The following is a 22,055-nucleotide window of genomic DNA, read 5'->3' as shown; positions in this document are numbered from 1 at the left end:
ACAACATCCTTTGTAAGTGAGATGGAATACTTTTCTCTATATACCTTGCACAGTGTGTATACATTAATTCTAAAATTCAGTCTAGATAATCTTCCAGATTAATGCTATTTGAGAACATAAATGACTATTCAGTGAAACTGAATTTTCAGTAATTGGATCTACTAATCTGTCCTGGATTTAGAAATATAAAGTTGAATTCTGTTCTCAAGGTACACTAGTATTAACAAAGGCTAAAATCATAATTAAATCTTCCCAGGGAAGATTTAGATTAGATTTGAGGACACATTTTTTCTTGAAAGAGTGGTCAGGCACTGGAATGGCCTGCCTAGGGAGGTGGTTGAGGCACCATCCCTAGCGCTGTTCAAGAAGCGTTTAGATGAGGTGCTAAGGGATTTGATTTGTTCAGTGGGTAGGGATGGTGATAGGAGGATGGTTGGACTAGATGATCTTGTAGGTCCTTTCCAACCTAATGTATCTATGAATCTATGAATCTAATAATAGTAATTCAACCTTCATTCTGTGTTTCTTTAACAGTAGAAAGCTGGCCCAACAAGTCAACAGATGGCTTTTTGATAAGCATATTTAATAAATATTTTCCTTTTTGGAGAATAAGACCTCCACACATTCCAGAATAATTAGAAGGCAAGACTGCAGAGTAGTACTGAATTTGTAGAGGGAAACTGCAGATGCTGAACAACCAACATTAATATATTTGTCAATGAAACATGTGCATGTTTTGCATAACTTTAATTCAGACCCAAACCAATCTGATATCATGCACAGTACATATAAGTGGATGGCCAATTTAAATGAGCCCCTGAAGCAATTCTTCTGAATTAATCTTACTTGAAAGGAATTTAGTTCATTAATTCAGACTATGCCGCAATGTGAACCAAAGTGTAGTTCAATCACAAGTCAGAAGTGGAACAATCAGGAGAAAAGCTCAGTACCAAATATTAATGTAAAGATACCGTAAGAGTTGGATAGAACAGATACAGGTCATTGTGTTCTGTTTGGCTTTACCACTGGAAAAGAGTCCTGGACACATTTGTTATAGTTGCAAATGTATGACCTTACTGTATGAGAGGTTTGAACAGAAGTCAATGAGCATTTAACTTGCAGAGTGGCAAAAGTAAGTTCATTGCCTTATAACTTCCTGGGTTTTCAAAATATTGAAAACTTTTCATGTTCTACTAACCAGCTCTTTTTGAGATCTCCATTAAAATTTATATTAAATTAAAATTGGAATGGAAGAAGATTAGACATCAAAGCTCACAGCACTAGATGAATCCTCTATTAGAGGTTTGTGTATTGCTTTCTACATCCTCAGGAAATGTAAAGTACAATAGAAAGCACTATTAACTCTTTTTTAGAAACAGATTATGCAGGCATTTTTTTTTTTTTATTCCTGGCTATTGATAAAAATAATCATCAGGTCGATGTACTTTTATGTTTGTTTCCAGGATGGTTAGAGGCAAATGCAGAGAACAGGATCAATAAGAAATTAGTGTTTCTATCATTAACAGGATATTATTTACCCCATGGCCTTCATTAAATGTTCTAGTGAGATAGGGATCCTGTAATTAGAGACTATAAGCTATAACTATAATGGATTCCTGCTACTTTAATGTGCTAATAAGAAGATGGTTTTGAAAAAAAAAATCAATGCAATATTACTGTCATTTATAATCAGAGTACAATATCTATAATGAGAGTACAAAGCATTTGCACATTTGCTGACTGATGCTTTACACTGAAATAGGCAGAGAGAGATCACTGAAGAATCAGAAGTTTTAAAAGACTATGTCAGGAAAACACACTAGGTGTAGTGAAAAAAGCCACAGGCTGTCATTGTCAGCTTGCAAACTTGAGTTCTCAGAGAAAGGGGAAGAAATTCTTTTCTTTCTCTGGGATTTATTTGTGTGTGTGTGCATATGAATTGGTTTTGTTTTGTATTAGAACTGAAAGAAGCAAAAGATCATTAATATAATGTTTCCTTCCTTTGTTCAAATTCAGTGCTGAGTACAAGCGGAGAACTAAGTACGTGCAGAAAAGCCTGAATCCTGAGTGGAACCAGACAGTCATTTACAAAAATATCTCCACGGAGCAGGTGCGTGACTGACAGAAGTATTCAATGCAATTTGCTGTTTTATTTGTGTGGTCTGCAGTGCTTACTGTGAAGGGAGCAGCATTACTGGAAATTTTGTGAATGCGTGTGAAATCTTAGCAAATTTGGGTGACATTTGGAACTATTTCCACACTGCTGGCAGAGTTCAGAATATCCATAGTTTTTCTTTTCTTCCTATTCAGAAAAATGATCATTTGTGTGTATTACATTCACAAGCATGTAAAAAATACAGATGAATTAATTCTAAAAATGATAATGGAATACAAGGAATAAATAAAAAGACAATAGTAGATGCAGAAATCAGGACAACTCTTGGTTCCCAAAGCCATGCCAGTTCACAAAGAACAGATCCTGACATTTTCTTTTTCAAAATTGTTATGAAGTCTATAGATACATTTGCACATTTAACAGTAATTTAAAGCAATAGACTTAAAATATGAATCTGTCCAACAAAATTCAGAAGAGATTTCAATTCCTTGTAATATAACAATTTAAATTACATCTGGGAAGGAGGTCTGTGGAAATCTGTTTCTTGATGGCTTCATAACCCTAACTGATCTAAGTGTTTAACTGAGGCAGTATGTAACACTTCATTCTTCTTTTTCTCTATGTCCTCCTTTAAAGAACCTTTTTACTGCTTGAAAAGGGCACAGTGAGATTTTTTCTTTTTCTTTCTCTTTTTTCTTTTTCCATTCTTCTCTCTTTTTTTTTTCCTTCCTTTTTCTTTCTTCTCTTTTCCACATGGCAAAGTCCGAATGTAGTTTTAGCTTAGTAACACTATTTTCACATTATGTATTGAGCTCAAATGAGATTCACCACATGTTTAAAGTTAGCAGATCAAACTGCTCTCTGTCTGGTAGGTACACTTCCCCATTTTCTTGTGAGTGCATTGCCTACTTGCAGAAACCCACTCTCATAAGAACACTATTTCAGAAGTCATTTTCAGTAATGCTACCAGTTAAACTCTTTGGAGTTTCAACTTTTGGTTTCATTAACTAAATAAAACTGGATTATCTAAGGAAAAAACCTTACTTTGCTGTGATGGTATAATGTCTCCTTTTAAAATCAGTAAGCATTCACTAGCCATAGTGTTCTTTGCTGTTAGTACATAAACATATCTTTGGAAAACCAAATTTTCATTCTCTTTGAAACTTATTGCATGCACTGCCTAATAAAGCTCTTCAGATTATTTTTCATTGTCATATTTTATAGGACCTTTACTGAACTAAGAGGCTTAGAATAGATATCTGAAAGAAATGTAGAATACTGCAAGTTTGCGACACAGTTTTGTTATCATACAATGTTAAAAAATGCTAGTGAAGTAGTGTTGCAGTTACTTGAACATCTTCTCTATTTTTCTGTTTCCACCAAAAATCTTTCAACATTTTTTTTTCCCTTTCCTGGATCGCCACATTTTTCTGTCTGTCTTTGTGCAGACATCACTTGTAAGAAGAAATGAACATGTCCTCCCAGAATAGCAGAGGTTGAGACAATGCATGTCTGGAAAGTATTTAGGGTATTCCTGTTTTCAAGGACAAAAATACATATACTCAATATAACATCTAGTACGAAACTGTGTAACCCAGGCAACTAAAAGTAGCATGGAACAGTGGTTTCTCAACTTATTTTTCAGGTTATTTTCACATCGATGCTCTCATGGAACAGTTAAGAAAAGAAATTTTATTCAGTCAAGGAAATCAACGTTTCACCTATTCTGCATAGGTTGTTCAAGAATCACTTGTTAAACTTTTTGCTTAATTTTGGCAGGTATTCTTAAGTAGACTGTGTTAAAAGTTTCCTAATTATGCAGGATTTTAAAAGAAGAAGATTAAGGAATTACTCTCTATTATTATTTTTATTTAATCCTAGCTGTCAAGTAATGTTTTTTTTTATTCTTAAAGAATATGGTCTAGTTGCTAAAAGTATTATAATTTCCTTTTGGTTTACCAGGATATACAGATTTTAACTTGTTTTCCAAAGAATCTGGATTTATACAGTTACTCATTTTTCTAAAATCAGCTGGTAGCAGAAGATATTCATAATACTTAATAAAAAAATAAAATTATTGTTTAATAGTAATATAGAGTGATTAAAAAATGTCTGGATCTTTGCTATGTTAAACCATGGGAAAGTGAAAATTAAGAGGAAATTCTAGTCTTCTTACATCTTCACTGTCTGATTTCTTAGACATCTCATTCCCCAGGATTTTGACTTTGCATCTGACAAGACAAATTAACACGTCAACAACTTGCTAGCTTTTCGCCTCAGTATGCAACACCAATAATCATTTTTCTTCATGTTCCTATCATTCAAGCTTCTTCTTCCCATCTGTCTCCAGAGACCCCTGGGATGACACTCAGGTTAATCTGTCCAATAAGGCTAAAAACTTTTTTGACAGCTTTTCTGTTTTGAGCTATTTTTTCATACAGAGACCTTCAGTGAAAAATTTAGATGGGAAAACACAAGGAATGGCTGAAGTTGCTTGGTTTGTTTAGCCTTGGAGGAGGCAATCATGGATGAGAGGCTGGAAAGTAGTCTTGCAGAAAGGAGCCTGGGCATTCTGGATGACAGCAAGTTGAGTATGCATCAACAGTGTGCCCTGTCAGGCACACTGTTGATTCATATTCATCCTGTCCATAGTCTTGGATGCACCAGGCCCCACACTGCTAGCCAATCAAGAAGACAGATTGTCCCTCTCTGTTGTAGCCTCTCCTTCAGTACTATGTGCAGTTTGAAGCATCATAATGTAACAAGGACATAAATCTTTTAGAGAGTACCCATAGATGGCTGTGAATATGCTGAAGCATCTGGAGGGCAAGATGTATGAGGAGTGGATGCAGTCACTTAATTTGCTCTGCCTAGAGAAGAAACAATTGAGAGAAGTCCTCATTGGAGCCTACAGATTTCTCTGAAGGGGAACACAGAGGCAGGTGCTGATCCCTCCTCCCTGGCAACAGTAATGGGACCCCAAAATTTGACATGGAGCTGTGTTGGGGAGTTTTAGGAAAAAGTTCTAGGTTCCTCACTGAGAGAGTGGTCAGACCCAGAAAGAGGCTTTCAACGACAGTGCTTACGGCCCCAAGTTCCTGAAGTTCAAAAATCATTTTAACAATGCTCTCAGACATAGGATTTGGATTTTGTATGGTCCTGTGTGGAGCCAGGAGTTAGATTCGATGATACTTGATGATATAGAAAAAATCTTGTTTCTAGTTTCAGCCTGTAATAAAAGCACTTGACACAACTGTCGTGTTTAACAATGTCTTCAGATAGTAGGCTTTGATAGCTGTCATTAATGCCTAGCAGTACAACTTGTCCTGAATATCTGGACTACTTGCAGAGTCTCGTTGATGACACTGAACTTTCAGAACTATGAAACCAGGTCTTCCTAGGTGAAATTGTTTCAATTTTGTGAACGCAAATAATACATAAGAAAGTCATATTCTAAATCCTGATGATGAGAAAACCTACAAAAATACATAAATGGGGCTTTTGAAATCAGATTGCCTGATGTGGTGGGTACACATGCTGTCACAAATAATTTGTGGAAAACCCTGAAGTAGAGCAAAGCATAGGCCTATTGATCTTGATAGCAAATAATAGCCCCAAATTATTTTCCTGAGATCAAGGTTGATGGGAAGACAAAACCACCTAGCTGTCAACTATGAAAAAATGGTACAAGGAGGAGATAATAAAAAGAAACCACCATTCACTTGGTCTGAAGTTTGTGATGGCAATGGGCTTAATAACTTTTTAATTTAAATTGCAGCTGAAAAAGAAAACACTAGAAGTAACTGTCTGGGATTATGACAGATTCTCCTCAAATGACTTCCTTGGTGAAGTAAGTATTTTCCTTTTCTCTGCTCTGACTAGTTAGAAAGCTGATGAACTGCATGTTAATATCAGTCTTTGGAAATTATTAAAGGATTAAATTACACTATAAAGATGTATCAGCACGTGTGGAATTAACTGCAAGGTGAGTTATTTGGTCTTGCTGATTTGAAGTCTCTTTTTAACAGTGAAAATGGGTAATACCACTGCCAATGTATAAGTGAAGGCAAAATCTTGTAAGACTTATACTGAATACACTATTAATTAATAATAAAAAGGATGAGAGATCATTGGAAGCAGTCTGTCTTTTAAAAGCAAGTAAATAAACATGGATGTACAATACAGAATTACAAACAATAACTAGGATGTCAAAGAAGTAATTAAAAATGTTACTGTCGAAAAGAATTGTAATTAGAGGCCCAGAAAAATCAATTGCTCAAATTACTGTTCTTATACAGAGTAACTCAGAGTACCTCTTTAGTCTGCATTTGAATTTAGCAAAAGTGTACTTAGTGCAGCTTCAGTTCCCAACTGTGTAACTATAAAATTGAGCAATCAGTGTTACTATTTGAACAATTACTAAATGTATAGGAAGCAGCTACATGATTACTTATTTCCTGCATGCTGCATCAGTTTTCCTGTTAAATTCATCATTTTGTCCAAAAGCGGGGCTTTACTAAATATTTACGTCATTGTCATTTATGGCATTTAGAAAATAGATGCTCCAGCAGCTACTTCTAGAGGAAGATTTGAAATTTTGCCTTCACATATTTTCAACCTCTAGAAATATTTTATTTATTAAAACATTAAAAATTAAATATACTAACACTACTTCACAGAAAAATGGAGAAGGCTATCCATTGTGTTTCAGGAGTATTTTGAAGTCCAGAGGAATAATGTTCAGTAACATCAAAAAAAGGGATATCCAAATTTTACCCTAATGAATTTTTAAAGAGCTTGCACATAAGCACAAGCACAGATGGTACTGAGTATCACAGACTGCTAGAAAATTGAATAGAGCCATCACTGCTTGCATGCCTCTGATGTCAAATGGTGCATCATGGTTCACATCCATGAGAACAAACCCTCTTCTTCTCAAAACAGAGTCACTAACCTATATTGTGTAGTGGGAACAATTTGTTACCATGTTAACCATGTCATTCCTCAGTCTGTTACCAAAAAAATTGTACTAGAGAGAATGCTAAGTAGTTAACTTGTTCAGAATAGTTATAGACTTAATCAGAGAGAACAAGTCAGGTCATAAACAGCCTACAAAGCTGAAAGAAAAAGTGGAAACAAAGCTTCTAACATTGTAGAAAAAAAAAATCAGATGTGAAGAAACTTATCTATTCCTAAGCTTGAAGAGGCTTACTTTTATTCAGAGCCTTCTAATAGAGTGCTAAAGAAACCTTGCCTGGCACTTCTAAAACTTCTATATGACATCAGTTTTAACTCTCTCACCTTAGTGACAAATACAAGGCTATTTTTGTTCATTCTTTCATTCAAGACTGCGATGACCTGTTAGTTTGTACCTCCTTGCTCCCTGTACTACAATTTCATTAAGGTTCTTTATTGGTAATGCTCTTTTTTAAAGACTTTTTTAAAAAAGAAATTTTCTGAACTCTATAACAATGAAAATAGCCTAGAGCAGATTTTTAACTGCAATGTTATATTTGTATTTTCAATAAGTTGTGCATCTCATTGCCACATTATGATTTTGTTGGGTTTTTTCCTACCAGTGAAGTTTTCAACCTTAGCCTATTGGAAATTTTGCTGAAATGCAAAGGTTTCCCTGTCCTTTACTTTTTCTGTTACAAATTCTGCACATTCATGCAATTTTGAAAGGATCAAGACCCAATCTCACACTACCGAAGATCTTGTTAAATCCAAGTATTAAATAATTTACATCTTTTTTTTTTTTTTTTTTTTTTGTACATTGACAAAAAGGAGAAAATAACTGCCCAATTCTTCTGTTAGGATGTGTCTATACGAGGCAGAATGACGAGTACCCTCTTTAGTCTTGCCATCAAGCTAGTGCTCAATCTGCTCCTCAGCCTATTTAGTCAACTTGGTACAGAGCTGTCTAAGCTCATATTCCATACCAAGATCTTGCTGAGATGTATTACTGTATAGACAGTGATATACAGTAATGTGGGTTTCCAACCATGGCTGGTTTATATCAGGCTAGTTTATATTGTGTGCAGAAAGTCCTGAATCTGTCAGCACACTACCTTTTATACTCTGAAATGCTTATATTTGATTGTGGCTTTTGCTTACACAACTTTAGATGCCTCTGCTATATCTTAATAGAACAGATCAGATATAGGCTGTATGTTGTGTTTTGGTTCACTTATAGGTATTGATCGACTTGTCCAGTGTCTCTCAGCTTGACAACACTCCTCGGTGGTACCCTTTGAAAGAACAGAGTGAGAACATTGATCATGGGAAATCTCATTCCGGGCAGAATAGCCAGCAGTCTCCAAAACCATCTGTCATCAAGAGCAGGAGTCATGGAATCTTCCCAGACCCTTCCAAGGGTAGGAATATCAATGTACTTGTTTTGATTTTTTTTTTCCCAGGTAACAGGAAAACATTTGCTATTTCTAAGTTCTAATGGAAAAATAAAGACACAGCTATCAAGTTTGTATACACTTTTATTAAAAACTTATTTCTCTCTGTGGTAAATTCAGAGAAGACGTGTGCTAATGCTTAATTTGGCCCAATCATTGCTAGCATGCTCATCAATATTTGTGTCATTAAAACAGCAACCTTTAAGCCATATCATCTTTTTACATCTGCTATAGATTTTTTTTTTCTTTTTGTTTTTTTTCTGGTAACTTTGACCAAATTCAATACCTCTTTAGCTTTCAGTTTTTCATATTCTTTAAATATTCAATGACATTTCATCTTCTATCAATGCCACATTAATATTTTATAGAATAACTTTTATGCTATAATAATGTATATGCATTTCTAGTCAATAATAATGGTCTGTAGTATATCTAAATTACAGTGAAAATCAGTGGAGCTGATAAAGTACAATTTTACTACTGCTTACAAAAGGAGAATTATCTCAGCGTCTCCTGCTCCAAGAAATTTCTCTTTTTTTTTTTTTTTTTCAATACTAAGTCCACAGTGGCATGTTGCCCTCTAAAAGAAACATCTGCAATGTCAGTGCAATTGCAATCCCTATTACAATCCAGATGAGAGGCACTGAGGGATAAGACTCCTTTCTACTTCAGTGCAATGTTTTAATAGCAGTTGGTGTCTATGTAAGATCTACATATCCAAAGCAGTAGTACAGATGATATTAGACCAGTAATTTGGCAGGACAGAGAGTAAAACTCCTTGTGTTACCTAAGATTCAATTACCAGCATAAGGGATACTGGTTATTCTGCACATACTAGAAAAGTATAAAGCAAGAAATCAGGCTTTAGTCTACCCCAATCTACCAGAGAGGAACAGTTCAGGGAGCATAAGTAACAGATGTTAGAAATTCAGTAATAAATGCATTATTCCCTGGTAAATGGTGAGGAAATAGAAATTGGTTCTTGATAAGAGATTCCTAGTCACAATATGTCCTGAGACACTGAATGGTGTTGCACAGTTTTATCTATATTCCTTGTTCTGGAATGTAGCTAGAAAAGCAAACTGAGAGAAAGAAAATGAGGTTGTTTTTCATAAACGCAATGGTTTCGCTTCTCCATTTCTTTGGTAGACATGCAAGTACCCACCATTGAGAAATCTCACAGCAGTCCAGGGAGCTCCAAATCTTCCTCTGAAGGACATCTACGCTCTCATGGACCATCCCGCAGCCAAAGCAAAACCAGCGTCACTCAAACCCACCTTGAAGATGCTGGGGCAGCCATCGCCGCTGCTGAAGCAGCTGTCCAACAGCTTCGCCTTCAACCAAGTAAAAGACGCAAATAAATTCCTCAGCATGGCAGCTTAATGTTCATCTGTTGCCTTTTTCCCTGCTGTCTTTCCCTCTTGGCTATTTTTTTTTTCTGTTCTTGGCACACAGTGCTCACTCTTTTCAATGTCTTTCTTTGTGTGCCCGTGTGTGAATACATATAATTACAATATACTCTTGTATTTAAATGTCTTTTATTTATTTATTTTAATTTATATCGACTGCAGTGAAACTGGCTGTTTCTCCATCACTTCCTTCACTCGTGGTCCATGGTGTTCCATAGTTGTGCATGACTCACAGAGAGTTCCATTGTGTGATGATGTTTTGATGTCACTAAATAACTACCAATTAAATAACTAAAATCTACAGAGAAGCAGTTGCCAGTTTTGCAAGTTGAGTACTGAGAACACAGTAAGATATACCTCTGAATAGTAATCAAGCAGGGCAGTACCACATACAAAAGATTTGGGAAAAAAAAGTTTTCTAACAGCATAGCTAAGATACCGATTTTTCAAATGTGATTGTAAATGTCTAATGGTTTTTGGCAAGGAAATGAAAGGAAACCTTCTTTATCTCTCACATAAAACCATGTTAGTGATGAGCAGGACAGCACTACACAAAACTGTTAAGCACACAAAACAATTAATAAGTAGCTTTTGACATTTTATTGAAGTTGAAATTAAGAGCTAAGTCAGTTGTCATCGTTTAGATTTTCTAGGAAGTTTTCTGCCACACATTGATTAATGAGTCAGTATGAGCTTTATCTGGCATCTTTAAATAGATTAATAAGCTAGAACTTTCCCATTCAAGAGGATTGCTCTCCAGAGCAATCATACCATCATCTGTTTTTTAGTTAAGGATTTACGTAAAGGCAAATCAAACTCTCTGACTGTGGATTCATTGTGTTTGTCTTCAGGATTTGTTGATATGCCATAATCTTACCATGGTGTAACGCAAAAACTAGGGGAAATGATTTCCCTTGCCTTCACCTTCATTAATGAAAGAAACAGCCAGTTTTAGTACTCTTTAATGCTGTGCATGTGGTGTCTCTTTGGTGTTTGAAAACACTACTTGTTTAAATACAGAAAAAAAAAAAACACTTCTGTTTGCATGAATAACATTTAAGCTGGTTCCATCTGAGGATACATACTCTGGGTTTCCATTTCACCCACACTGCCACAGCAGCACATAAAAGCGGTCAATCTAATCATGCCAGGAAGCAGCACAGACACAGCATAGCAGGAGTCCTCCCTATTCAAAGAACTCAGTCTGACAATCTGCCTCCACCAGCCAATGACAACAAAGACCAAAGCCAACTAGCCCTCAGGAAAGTGATGTCTGATGGACCAGTCAAGCCTGAAGGAGGTGAGCAGAAGGGCATGGTCAAGAAAAAAACATATCCCAAATCCTTCTTGCCATGTCTACTAATTCACTGCAATATTTAATTATTTATTTTATTCTTCTGTTAAGTGCTGTAAATGTTAACATGAATCAAGAGCTCTGCTTGATTTTTCCACATCAGCACATAATTACGTTACAAAAAAAAAAAAAAAGAGTGCAAAGAAATGTTACAAAACAAAAAACATATATACTTCCATTCCACTGGAGGACTTCCCCTGAAAAATTGTCTAGTTTTAATCATGTTGTCAGGTAATGAGAGCATGTAACCATGTTAGTCTGTTTAAGCATGATTTAACATACCTCGTGACAAAAAAACTAATTGCACATTTTATTTCTGAAATTCTTATTGGGACATTAATTTCTTTTTTTCTCTCCCATTATTGTTATGCCATAGGCGTAGATAATTTTTTAATCCACCAGTGGAAAGGAAAGTTTTGATTCATGTATAGCTCAAACTCTTGACAATTCTTCAATCAGTCTTTTAAAGTACTTCCCACCTGTAAATATATGTTCATCAAATCTAAATGCTTCATGTCATCAACTTAACCATTTATCACAAATAAGGAGCCAGAATCTCAGCTGATTCAAATTGACAATGTTCTACTGACTTCTAGAACATTTTGGTTATTTCCAAAGAATCGGAGGGATTATCCAAATAAACTTAGAGATTGGACTCCCAGATCTTCTCTTGTGTGTATTCCCTTTCCAACCTCACATGAATCTTCGAAGATTTTTCAGTTAATGCTATTGTGCACCATGGGCAATAAAGAATAGTTGAGAACGTAAGAGAGAAAATGGGCATGATATTTCAAATGATACATACTAAACACATTGAGTCATTAAGAGAAATAGTGTGAGGGAGAAATGGCTAATTAACAAGGGTAAATTTAATTAGTAATTTTGAACATTGCATGTAGAAACAATGAGTTTCTATCTCTGAAAGCTTTAAGAAAACTTCTTTAAAATATATATTCCTACACTCATAAACGTGGCTAGAGTGTAAAGCTTAGCTTCTGACACTCAGTTTAGGCAGAGGCTGGAGTGGATCAGGACATTAGTTCAGGTACCATAACTGAAAGATCCATCCTACTCCTGGAATGCATACCATAGAAATCTAAATAACTCATTATCTTTTATTGTGCCATGTTTGTAGACATTTATCATAAAGACTAACAATATCTTTTGGAGAGAGAAACAATGCTGAACCCTTTTCCGTATGACATGAGGCTGAACTAAGGTTCACAAACACTTTTAAGTTAAAGAAAGATACTGGCTATCTGCTTTAATTGCTACTGTTATGCTAGCATCTTTACTTTCAAAACTATGAAAAGGATATGCACCAGTACACATTTGTCTGAGACCAATATTAGAAGCATATTATAGAGTCCTAGGAATAAGAGTCATCATTTATACCAATGATATATTAACGAGGTTGGAGTTACTATAAGTAGATATAGTAGTTTTGCCTTTTTACTTTGGACAAATACAGGTACAAAATGCCCTTCACAATTTTGACAAGTTTGGTTTGAGACCTGTGAGAAGTTTGGACTTCTTCTTACTACTAGAAAACTAGTTTGTTATAATTTATTCATGTAGGGTGAACTAATAATTACAATTTTGAGGTTAATTGATTGGTTATCTTCAGTCTTCTGTAGTATTTAAATTCAACCAGGAAAGATTATGAGCTTAAATGGAAAAGGCACCAAGACAATTCACATCAGTTTTCAAAGTTATTTGAGGGAAAAAGGGGAGGTGAAGGAAAGAGATTTCTTCTCTAATTCAACAATTCTGAAAGTTGAGACAATTGTAAATGTTGAATGTTAGGGCATCGCAGTTTACAAGTCCATTCCTGCTGCACGGTTGTGTTACCCACTCCCATCACAATCTACTTTATTAGCATTTGGTTTTGTGAAGTGGAACAGTTCACTTAGCAAGTTAGTAAGGACTGATTTTACTTTTTTTTATTACTACATGTCAAAATTCTTTCTTTAGAAAGTCATTCCATATTATGTAGAGCATTATTATTATTATTATCACATTGATTTATCTGAATTTATAGGAGAACAGCACCCTTTGAAACAGCTGTTTGTTTTTTTCAGGCCAAGTGTACAATGTTATAGCAATATAGTGATATTTCCACAATGGTGATGGGAAAAAAAATCTACTCTGTTTCATGTTTATCAGTCTTTCCATACATAATTTAAGAGAACCCTTAGAAAAAGTTTCTTCCTTAAACTCTTTTTTTTTTTCATTGCATTGGATTTCCACTTAAACAAAACCAAATAAAATGAACCCTCTGAATGTCCCAAAGAATCATCCTCTACTTCTGGACGTATGACTTTTCCCATAGAATATATTTTGTTATTAAGTTAATTGTGTGTTTGATGAGAAGTAAAAAGGAAATCATAAACAAAAACATCAATCACAGTACTGTGAATGAGGAGGATGTACATCACATTAAGTTTATTAGACTTACTATTTATTTATTTTAAATAGTAAAAAATGTATTTTAATTGAGCTGTTTTAAAACTAAGGTAAAGCTACAACAGAAGACTTTGTTCAACACATTGGTAAAAGCCAATGGTAAACTCCAGGATTTAATTAAAAATATACCCTGAATTATAGCGTCCTTGTTGCCTGTGAGAGTTGAGTACAATCTGCAAATAAACAAATTGCCCAATATACATTCCCCTCATACCCTACAGAAAGAAACAATAAAATTTCAGACTAAACCCTCTGAATGCAGAAGCAGCAAGGGATACAAGCCAGAGGGAGACAGAAGGGCCTAGGTTGAAGTTAATTTGAATTCATTTCTGTGCAAAATTTGAACCACAGCCAATTATACATTCGCATAAAGTTAAATAGATTCAACATAAACTGTGAATTAGGGTTTATCCACCAGATTATTCAGTTTTTGAGATAGTTTAAATAAGCCCATCATCTGCTTTTATGTCAATAATTTATTCTACAGAAGGATCTTACCTGTTATGTGGAAATTTATTGGTAGTTCGCTTATGTTTAAAATGTAATAAATGATTTTAGAGTTCTCCAGATGATTAAACAATTGCAAATACTGTAATTACTGGTTCTCTGTATATATGCATATAAAAATGCAGGTGCATCTGCAATATTTATTTCCTGATTTTATATAGAAAGCCTTTTCTAAGATAGTTAATAGTTAAAAGAAAAAAAACTACATGGTTTAATTTTAATAACTTCCAATAAAACAAGTGAGAAGGACAATGAACAATGTAATTTCCCTTCAGCAACAGAAGTAGAGTAAATTCAGCAAAAGAAGTAGAAAGGTGCCCCAACTCAGCTTCACTGGAGCTGGAAGTGCACAAATGGCCATTTTTAAAGTATGCAGTTTCATAGGTAGTTTTGCTATCAACACAGATGTTTTATATACTTGCCTAATGGGAAGAATTAAATGCAGTGTCTGTCTTTATTTGTAGAGGGAGATGTGTTAGTTTTGCCCCAGAAGCTACTATTTACATTATTTAAATTTATTCCTTTAAAATATCAAATAGTCAATGGAAGAAAACATTATAAACCAAATAAGAGAATTTCTAGAAGACTATTCTGATTCTTCCTAGGATCCTTGGAGCACAATATTTCAGTTTTTGAATAGCTACATTGATGGTCTAGACCTGAAAATAATTGTACTCAAATGATTTTTTTTTCTGCTGTTCCAAACTGACACTCATGAGAGATATTCTGAGTCAATACCCTCTTGCTTGAACATCCATATCATGGTAAATGCCAAAAGAGGTTAGAGCTTTTGGCTGCTCTAGCATGCACCTCTTGTGTTGTTTGGCACATGGGAAGCAAACAGTAGGAGGAAAGTACTGCTCTGCTCCTGATGTGAATCAGCAATTGTTCAAGATCTAATGAAAATACAGTTAAAGATCCAAACATATTTACTGATAACAGAAAGATATCACAAGGAGGTAGTGACAGCTATCATTTATATCATTTTTCCTGTTATTATACTCAATAGGTATGCTCACCTAATGTGACAGAGCTTCTTCAACCCAAAACGTCTTCAATCCAAAACTTCTAGCATTTTAAAATCACAGCATTTAATGGAAAAAAATATATAGACTAACTAATGCATTTCTCCCATCTCATATAGAACATTTTGTCTTCTACATTTTCTATTGCCACCCAACATCTGGTTTGTGTGAAGATATTGATTCCCAAATAGTTGTGTATTGAGTGATTATGTTGATCAGAGAATGTTCTGCAACTAGAGCTAGTGCTGGTAGGCAAGAGAGGTTTTCCCTATGATTCAACATTTTTAAAAGTTGAGACAAAAGTAAACAATGAGTATGAAGTATCAATTTGCAGGTGAGAATTCAGCATATTGGTTGTGCTACCCATGCACATCACAACCTACTTCATTGGCATCTGGCTTTACAGAATGGAAGAGTCAACATAGCAAACTAGTAATACACTGTGCATAAACATTTTAATAACTGTATTCAAGTCACACAGTTTGTCAAATTGCACCTCTTGAGGACCTCTAGGTCAAGACACCTTATCTCAGAGAGCAAAATGTCTGCTTTTGGCTCCTGCATACACCAACTTCATCAAGAATTGTCAGTATAGCAAAAAATTAAATACTCACAAAAATGTGTTGTTATGTATGTACCAATAGGATATTGTTAGCACCATAAAATCCATGATACAGGTCTGAGCCAGCGCTGTGTAATTTCTAACCTCTTAACAATAAAATAAAATCAAAAAATAAAAAATAAGATCAGCTGGAATTGTCGTTATCGCCAGCTGATGTTCACAACAATGTAAAGTGAATGGAAACTGATTCCTAGATTCTGTAAATCTTTTGTATTGGATTGACTGTGGATTTAAATATCTCATTATCTGGGCTCCCATTTTCACACTTTTAATAGGCAATGATATGTTTTCAGTTCTTACAGTAATTTAGGATACTTCCTTCACACTTACATAATTTACTGCCCAAAGCTGTTTTACATAATCTGCTCCACCAGTTTCTTAATTTCCAAGATAAAAGGCTTTCATATTGCTACAAATAACCAATTTCCAAGAATCATTAGTGAAACAAGAACAGTATGTCCTCACTTTTCAGACAGCAATAAAATCTGAGGCTGTCTTTTAAGTCCTGTTTTAGTCTAAAAGTTGGCACATTTTATTTTGGCTATTCCTGCTATTTACTCTTCCACAATTTTAGTTGACATATAATTTCAGGAAATTGCTCAGATTCTTCATTTGATAACTCCTATTTCAAAAGTCTATTAGATGGTAGCTGAAGCCTATGGAGCACATAAAAAATAAATCGTTTCATCAGAATTGCTTTGCTGGTATAAAGGTATAAAGAAATACCATAACCACATTTTCAGATTAGTGCTATTCTGCCACCGTTACTCACTTCAAATGGTAAATTGCTCTGCAAAGAGATGAGTAGGAAACTCACAAAATATCACAACTTGGTGCATGGTCAAAGCTGTGCCTCATATATAAATGTGGCGGAAATAGGTGAGACCATGATCTAAAGTACTGTTCAGTGTAAGAGTGGGGGGAGGAGACTATCAGAACTAACCTGGAGCATTCATCACTGGTTTTTCATTATGTACCTTTACTCTGTTGGGAGTTGACAAAACATGCAGCTAACAGCCTGAACAACAGAATTTGGTTCTGTAGAAATCTACAAATCAAGTTAGAACAGTACTTTTTTTTTTAGTGCTAGCAAAATCTTAAAAGTATGTAAGCAGCAGTTCTGGGGCAGTGAGAGCATGGTGCATTTGAAACAGAAGACAAGGGAGAGTGAAGAATAGACAAGCTTCTGCCTGGAGACAGTGTGTATGACATGAACAGTCCATTGGTTCACTAATAAGTACGCAAAGCAGATCTGTGATTTCACTTTCTTCTATGGACTTACAGTCCTGTGCAAGATGATTTCAGCCCTCTTCATTACCCAGGGCTTGTCACAAGACTGTCAGCTCTACATAATACTTTTTCAGACAATTAGAGGCAAAATCTCTAAACTTCTAAACAGATACCTGAGAAATTGAACGTACATTTAAAGAAAGATAACACAGTTTCTGCAATTTAATGACCAGGAGAAAGCTGAGGCTGTTCTATTCATAAAACAGCTCAGTCATGCCTTTTTTTTTATTATTCTCCTTCTTTTCCTTTCTTTTTTTTCCTTTCCCCCATGTACATTCACTCTAGAGAAATAGCTGAAGTGGCCGACAGCACTGAATTGTTTCTCTTTTGCTTCTGAGTTGTTTGACTCTTCATGGCAAAAGGTTTTGTATGAATTATACTCCTGATGTTATGTTTAAAAAAAAATCTTCTTTATTGAGAAAGCAGTTTTATCTGAAAAAAGGTAGCATTTCCCATTCTTTTATTTTCTTTGTATTTTCTTTATATGAATGTATTATTTCAATGTATTTTCTTTATATGAAGCTGACTTATCTGTTTTTCTTTCTATGTCCAAAATCCAAATTTTCTTAAACAACAGTTATTTTTCCAAGAAGGCATAAGGGAATATGTGGATGAATATCATTCTGTCAAAGAAATATTCTTCTTTTTTTTCATTTGTAAAAAATGGTGAATGCAAAATATATCATTTTCATCATGATAACTTTTTTTCCTGAAAAAAAAAAAATCTTACATCAGGAATAACATAATTTTCCACTTTTTTAGAATCTGAAAGAATTCATTTTTGGAATCAGTAATTTTTCCAAGTATTTGTGTATTATTTAGGAAAGTGGCCAAACTGAACCTTGTGCTGGTGCCATCCTGTTGAAAAGATAGTAGAAAAAGTATTATGAAGTGTTAATATTAACATTGCATTGCTGGCTACTAAATATGAAATCTTTACTCCTAAACACAACTTTAAAGTAGAGAACATTTCCTCTCAGTAGGGGGAACTCACAGTTAAAATAATTGATGAATGAAAGTGAAATCAACAGAACACCAATTCTGTAACAATAGCTGAAATTTTGTACACTCTTTCAGAGGAAGCAGTCCATGTTAGAGCTTTGAACTTTCATTTCCAATATCTATTCATCATAACCCAATGATTGGACAGCCCAGACATCATTGAAGTTACAATACTTAGAAAGTATAAAATACACTTTAAAAATATTAAATAGATATCAAAGAAGAGGCAGGAAAGCATTTCTTCTCTCCAAGTAGGCCAGATTATCATGATCTTCAGTTAATTAGTCTTTTCCATCTGCTGAAGCTTGCAGAGTCTTTTCATCAGTATCAGATGTAATTGGCAGCAGCACCTTGAACATAAGAAGCTAGACCATTTTCTGAGGGACCGGGAAGTATACAATTTGAAAAAACAAAGGGTAAGGAAGGAATACGCCATAGCTCTTCCGTACTGTGTATGCTTGATAGTCAGAAGTTGGCTGTTGACTTTGACCTGTTTCTTATTTACATAAATGCTGTACATTTAGGCAAAAAAAAAAGACTGTGCCTTGCATTATCAGGCACTTCTGTAGTACCAGAAAGAAGAATCCAAACTCTGTTCCTCAAAATACTTATGAGAATGAATAGCAAATTACTTAACTTTCTCCAGTCCAATATGAACCACTCTCCAGAAATTTGAATTAGACATTTTCCAGCATAAGCAGTGGTCAGCAGAATCTCTAACTCAGAAGCAAAACTGCCCTAATCTCACTTTAGTTATATGTCCTTTATGTGGACATATAGCCAATTAGCCAAATGGTGGTGATTGCTCTGAGGGCATCACAGACCTTACTTAGTTTAATGGGACTGGAAGAGCATCATAGTGAACTCAGCCATTCCTGTAAATGTTCCTAGGACTGTATTTGCGTTTGGATGAAAACAAGGGGTAGAACTGGAAAGGAATGTATAAACTTGGCAGAGTACAAATCTACCCATAGTTATTCTAACTCAGACAAAATATTGCAGGCATCACCTACATCAGCACTTGGAAATTTCTTACCTAATGAACAGCGTACAGGTTTAGATTTGTCTGTAAAAACTACAGATATATAAAAAATGTGTTTTGTGAGTTATAGAGGAGCTATCTGTACCTAATTTTTTTTTCACAGAATCATCTGTAAATCTGTTCTTCAGTTTCATTTCCTCTTTCATACTGATGTAGTTCATTGCTCTCACAGAGAAGAAAGAAAAAAATTGAAAATTTGAACTTTAGAATTTTCAGAATCTAGTAATTAGTCTAAACTTAGGCATATTATATCCATTCATCAAGAAATACTTCTGAAAATGATCAATGCAGAAAATATTTAAATGAGATAAAATGGTCATGAAACTAAAAATCCGACACTGAATGTATCATTAGAATACAGCTCAGTCAAAGGAAATGATTACATTGGAATTAATAATGGATGTAAAACAACTTCTAAACCAGTTATAAACGTTTCATTCAAGCTTTTGGGACATGTTAAACTAGTTTTTAGATTCTTACTAGTTTTAGAAATAAACCAGTTATACAAAATGACTTCAGGCACAACATTTTACAATGAAGTCAACATAAACAGGAGGCCAGATTTGAACCACAAATGCTATGGCGAAGATCTATGTCCCATTAAGTAAACTCATTCTGAAAGGAAGGACTAGATACACTTTCTGTGCTATTATACTCCCTTTGCTTTCATGGGTTTTGCAGACATCATACTATCCACACTGTCCTCATCTACAAGGCATTAGTCATGTAATGACTAAAAACTAACCAACCAACTAACCAGCAAACACCACCAACAAAAAAGAACTACAGAAATTAATCTCAAAACCCCAAACAAGTGTCAAGAATCATACAGGTGACTTACTCAAACATCATGAAATCTGAGGTGATGAATTAGTTTGGGCAAGCTTGATAAAGTCCCAACACAGGCTGTTTAGTATATGGAAGCTGACATAGTGCCTTGTAAAACAGAACATTACATCTTTTCTCCAAAATCTCTCTTGACCAACATTTCCTGACACCAGTTTCCTGACATGTCATCTTAATCAGAACGTTTCACTTGCAGCACCACAGAATGAAAGTGATGGAGTAGCTAATGTTCACAGGTACCTGAACAGAGAATACTGTAGTGCTCTGGCTGTCTGTGCTGCAGAAACAAGGATGTCTTTTTCTCCAGATGAGATACTGAAAGTGACTGCTAATAACACTTCGATTTTACAGTTTACTAATTTGTAGTATTATCCAAAAAGATAGCCTTTGATCAATGCACGTAGTAAAGAATTTGAGCTAAATAATGTTTTTGTCTAAAAGTAACTTGACATATTCATTCAGTGGCTGTAGGCATTACTGAAACAGATGAAGTTAATAGTGCTTTAAAAAAAGCAGTTTATGAGACATTTTGGCCCTAGGACTGATGGCATGTGAAATGCTTCATTTCTTTCTTCCAGTGTCAATTATTAATCTGTTTTTACAATACGTGTGAAGAGTCACATTCAGCTTCCTGGTCCCACATTAGGAAGCATTCAGCAGTCTTCATCAAAAATATTATTTATCCAGTCACAGAAAACTAATCTTGGTTGCCGGCTTACAGCAGGACACCACTGGGGCTCTGGCTCTTATTTGAAGTAATTTCCATTTAGATAGTTGGTTACATTTTTATTTAAAGAAGGATAATTTTTAACTGCTTTCATTACTGTTTTACAGTTCACCAATGTTACAGAAAACTTTACTGAGGCTTCACAGAATAGTAAATTTAGAGTAAAGTATTTTACCTTAGGTATATGTGCTCAGTCACTTGAAAAAGATTAAGCATGACAATAGTAGATGTAGTATGTGAGACATAAAAACAAAATCAAAAGATTTCTCTTAATATTTCCCTTATAATTTCATTATTTTATATGAGAATAGTCTTTCTACTGTTTGTGTAAATTGATTATTATGTGTAGTATCACTGTGTCCTTTTTCTTGTGTATATTTCTCAACTTGCTGAAGTCTAAATACTGGAAAATTTGTTCACGTTATACAACAATATCCAAAACATGAAATAGTACATCTGACATACAAACAAACTCTCTTAATCATGATTAGTGAAATCCCATCAAAATATGTACATTAAAGTTCCAGGCAGAGTGTAAGAGATATCCAGATAGATAGAAGCAGTTGAGAAATGTAGTATGGTTGCAGTGTTATGTCTGATGGGGGTGGAGGTCTTCATATAGCTTCTGTGACTATAGGTGTTGTACATATATTTCCTTTCCGTTTCCTCAAAATCATAAAATGTAATGAATGTTTCATGAAGAACAAGAGAACGGGCCATCACTTTTACTGGGCTACCCTACAAAAAGTTTAAATGGTTTTCTGTAAATTTAACCAGAAAAACAGTGTTACTCAATCTAACCCACTCTTCTTTTCCTTCAGGCCATTGATTTGAACTGTTGTCATGAATGAAGAAAAATATTCTGGTGATACTCTATTTGGTTTAGACCCCATTCTATGTGAAAATAAATATTATCCACAAAAGATGATACTACAACACTGGTATCAGTGTTTTTACTTTACTGAATGTAAAGTAAAAAAGTCAAAGAATTTACAGCATATCATTCTGATAAATTCCATTTTTTCTTAATGTGGATGGCACTGATTTTTTAGAAGGCACTTGGTAACGCATTGTTCCTGTCCTGTACAGCAAGGTCTACTAACCACCGACCTGCAGAAAGTTCTGTCTCCACTGGCTCGTCAGTCAGTAGCTTTGGCAGTGGATACAGCATGGATAGTGAAGGCAGCAGCAGTGCCGCGGGAGAGAATAATCTGTTTCCCATCCCAAGAATGTAAGGCT

General features: G+C 34.9%; 1 protein-coding gene across 1 annotated transcript in view; it reads left to right on the top strand.

Moving 5' to 3' along the window:
• The window catches only part of PCLO (piccolo presynaptic cytomatrix protein), a 311,928-nt gene that overhangs the window by 248,141 nt on the left and 41,732 nt on the right, over nucleotides 1-22,055 (top strand). The window contains exons 18-22 of the mRNA XM_065743701.1: nucleotides 2,017-2,110; nucleotides 5,895-5,966; nucleotides 8,313-8,493; nucleotides 9,676-9,870; nucleotides 21,906-22,047. Of these exons, the coding sequence (XP_065599773.1) occupies nucleotides 2,017-2,110; nucleotides 5,895-5,966; nucleotides 8,313-8,493; nucleotides 9,676-9,870; nucleotides 21,906-22,047 (684 nt within the window). The remainder of the gene's footprint in view (nucleotides 1-2,016; nucleotides 2,111-5,894; nucleotides 5,967-8,312; nucleotides 8,494-9,675; nucleotides 9,871-21,905; nucleotides 22,048-22,055) is intronic.

This window comes from Cyrtonyx montezumae, unplaced genomic scaffold (genome assembly GCF_038088225.1).
Source record: "Cyrtonyx montezumae isolate F1298 unplaced genomic scaffold, pur_monq_1.0 scaffold_3, whole genome shotgun sequence".
Classification (NCBI taxonomy): Eukaryota; Metazoa; Chordata; class Aves; order Galliformes; family Odontophoridae; genus Cyrtonyx; species Cyrtonyx montezumae.
The sequence above is the reverse complement of the archived record's forward strand: the minus strand, read 5'-3'. Positions and strand labels throughout refer to the sequence as shown.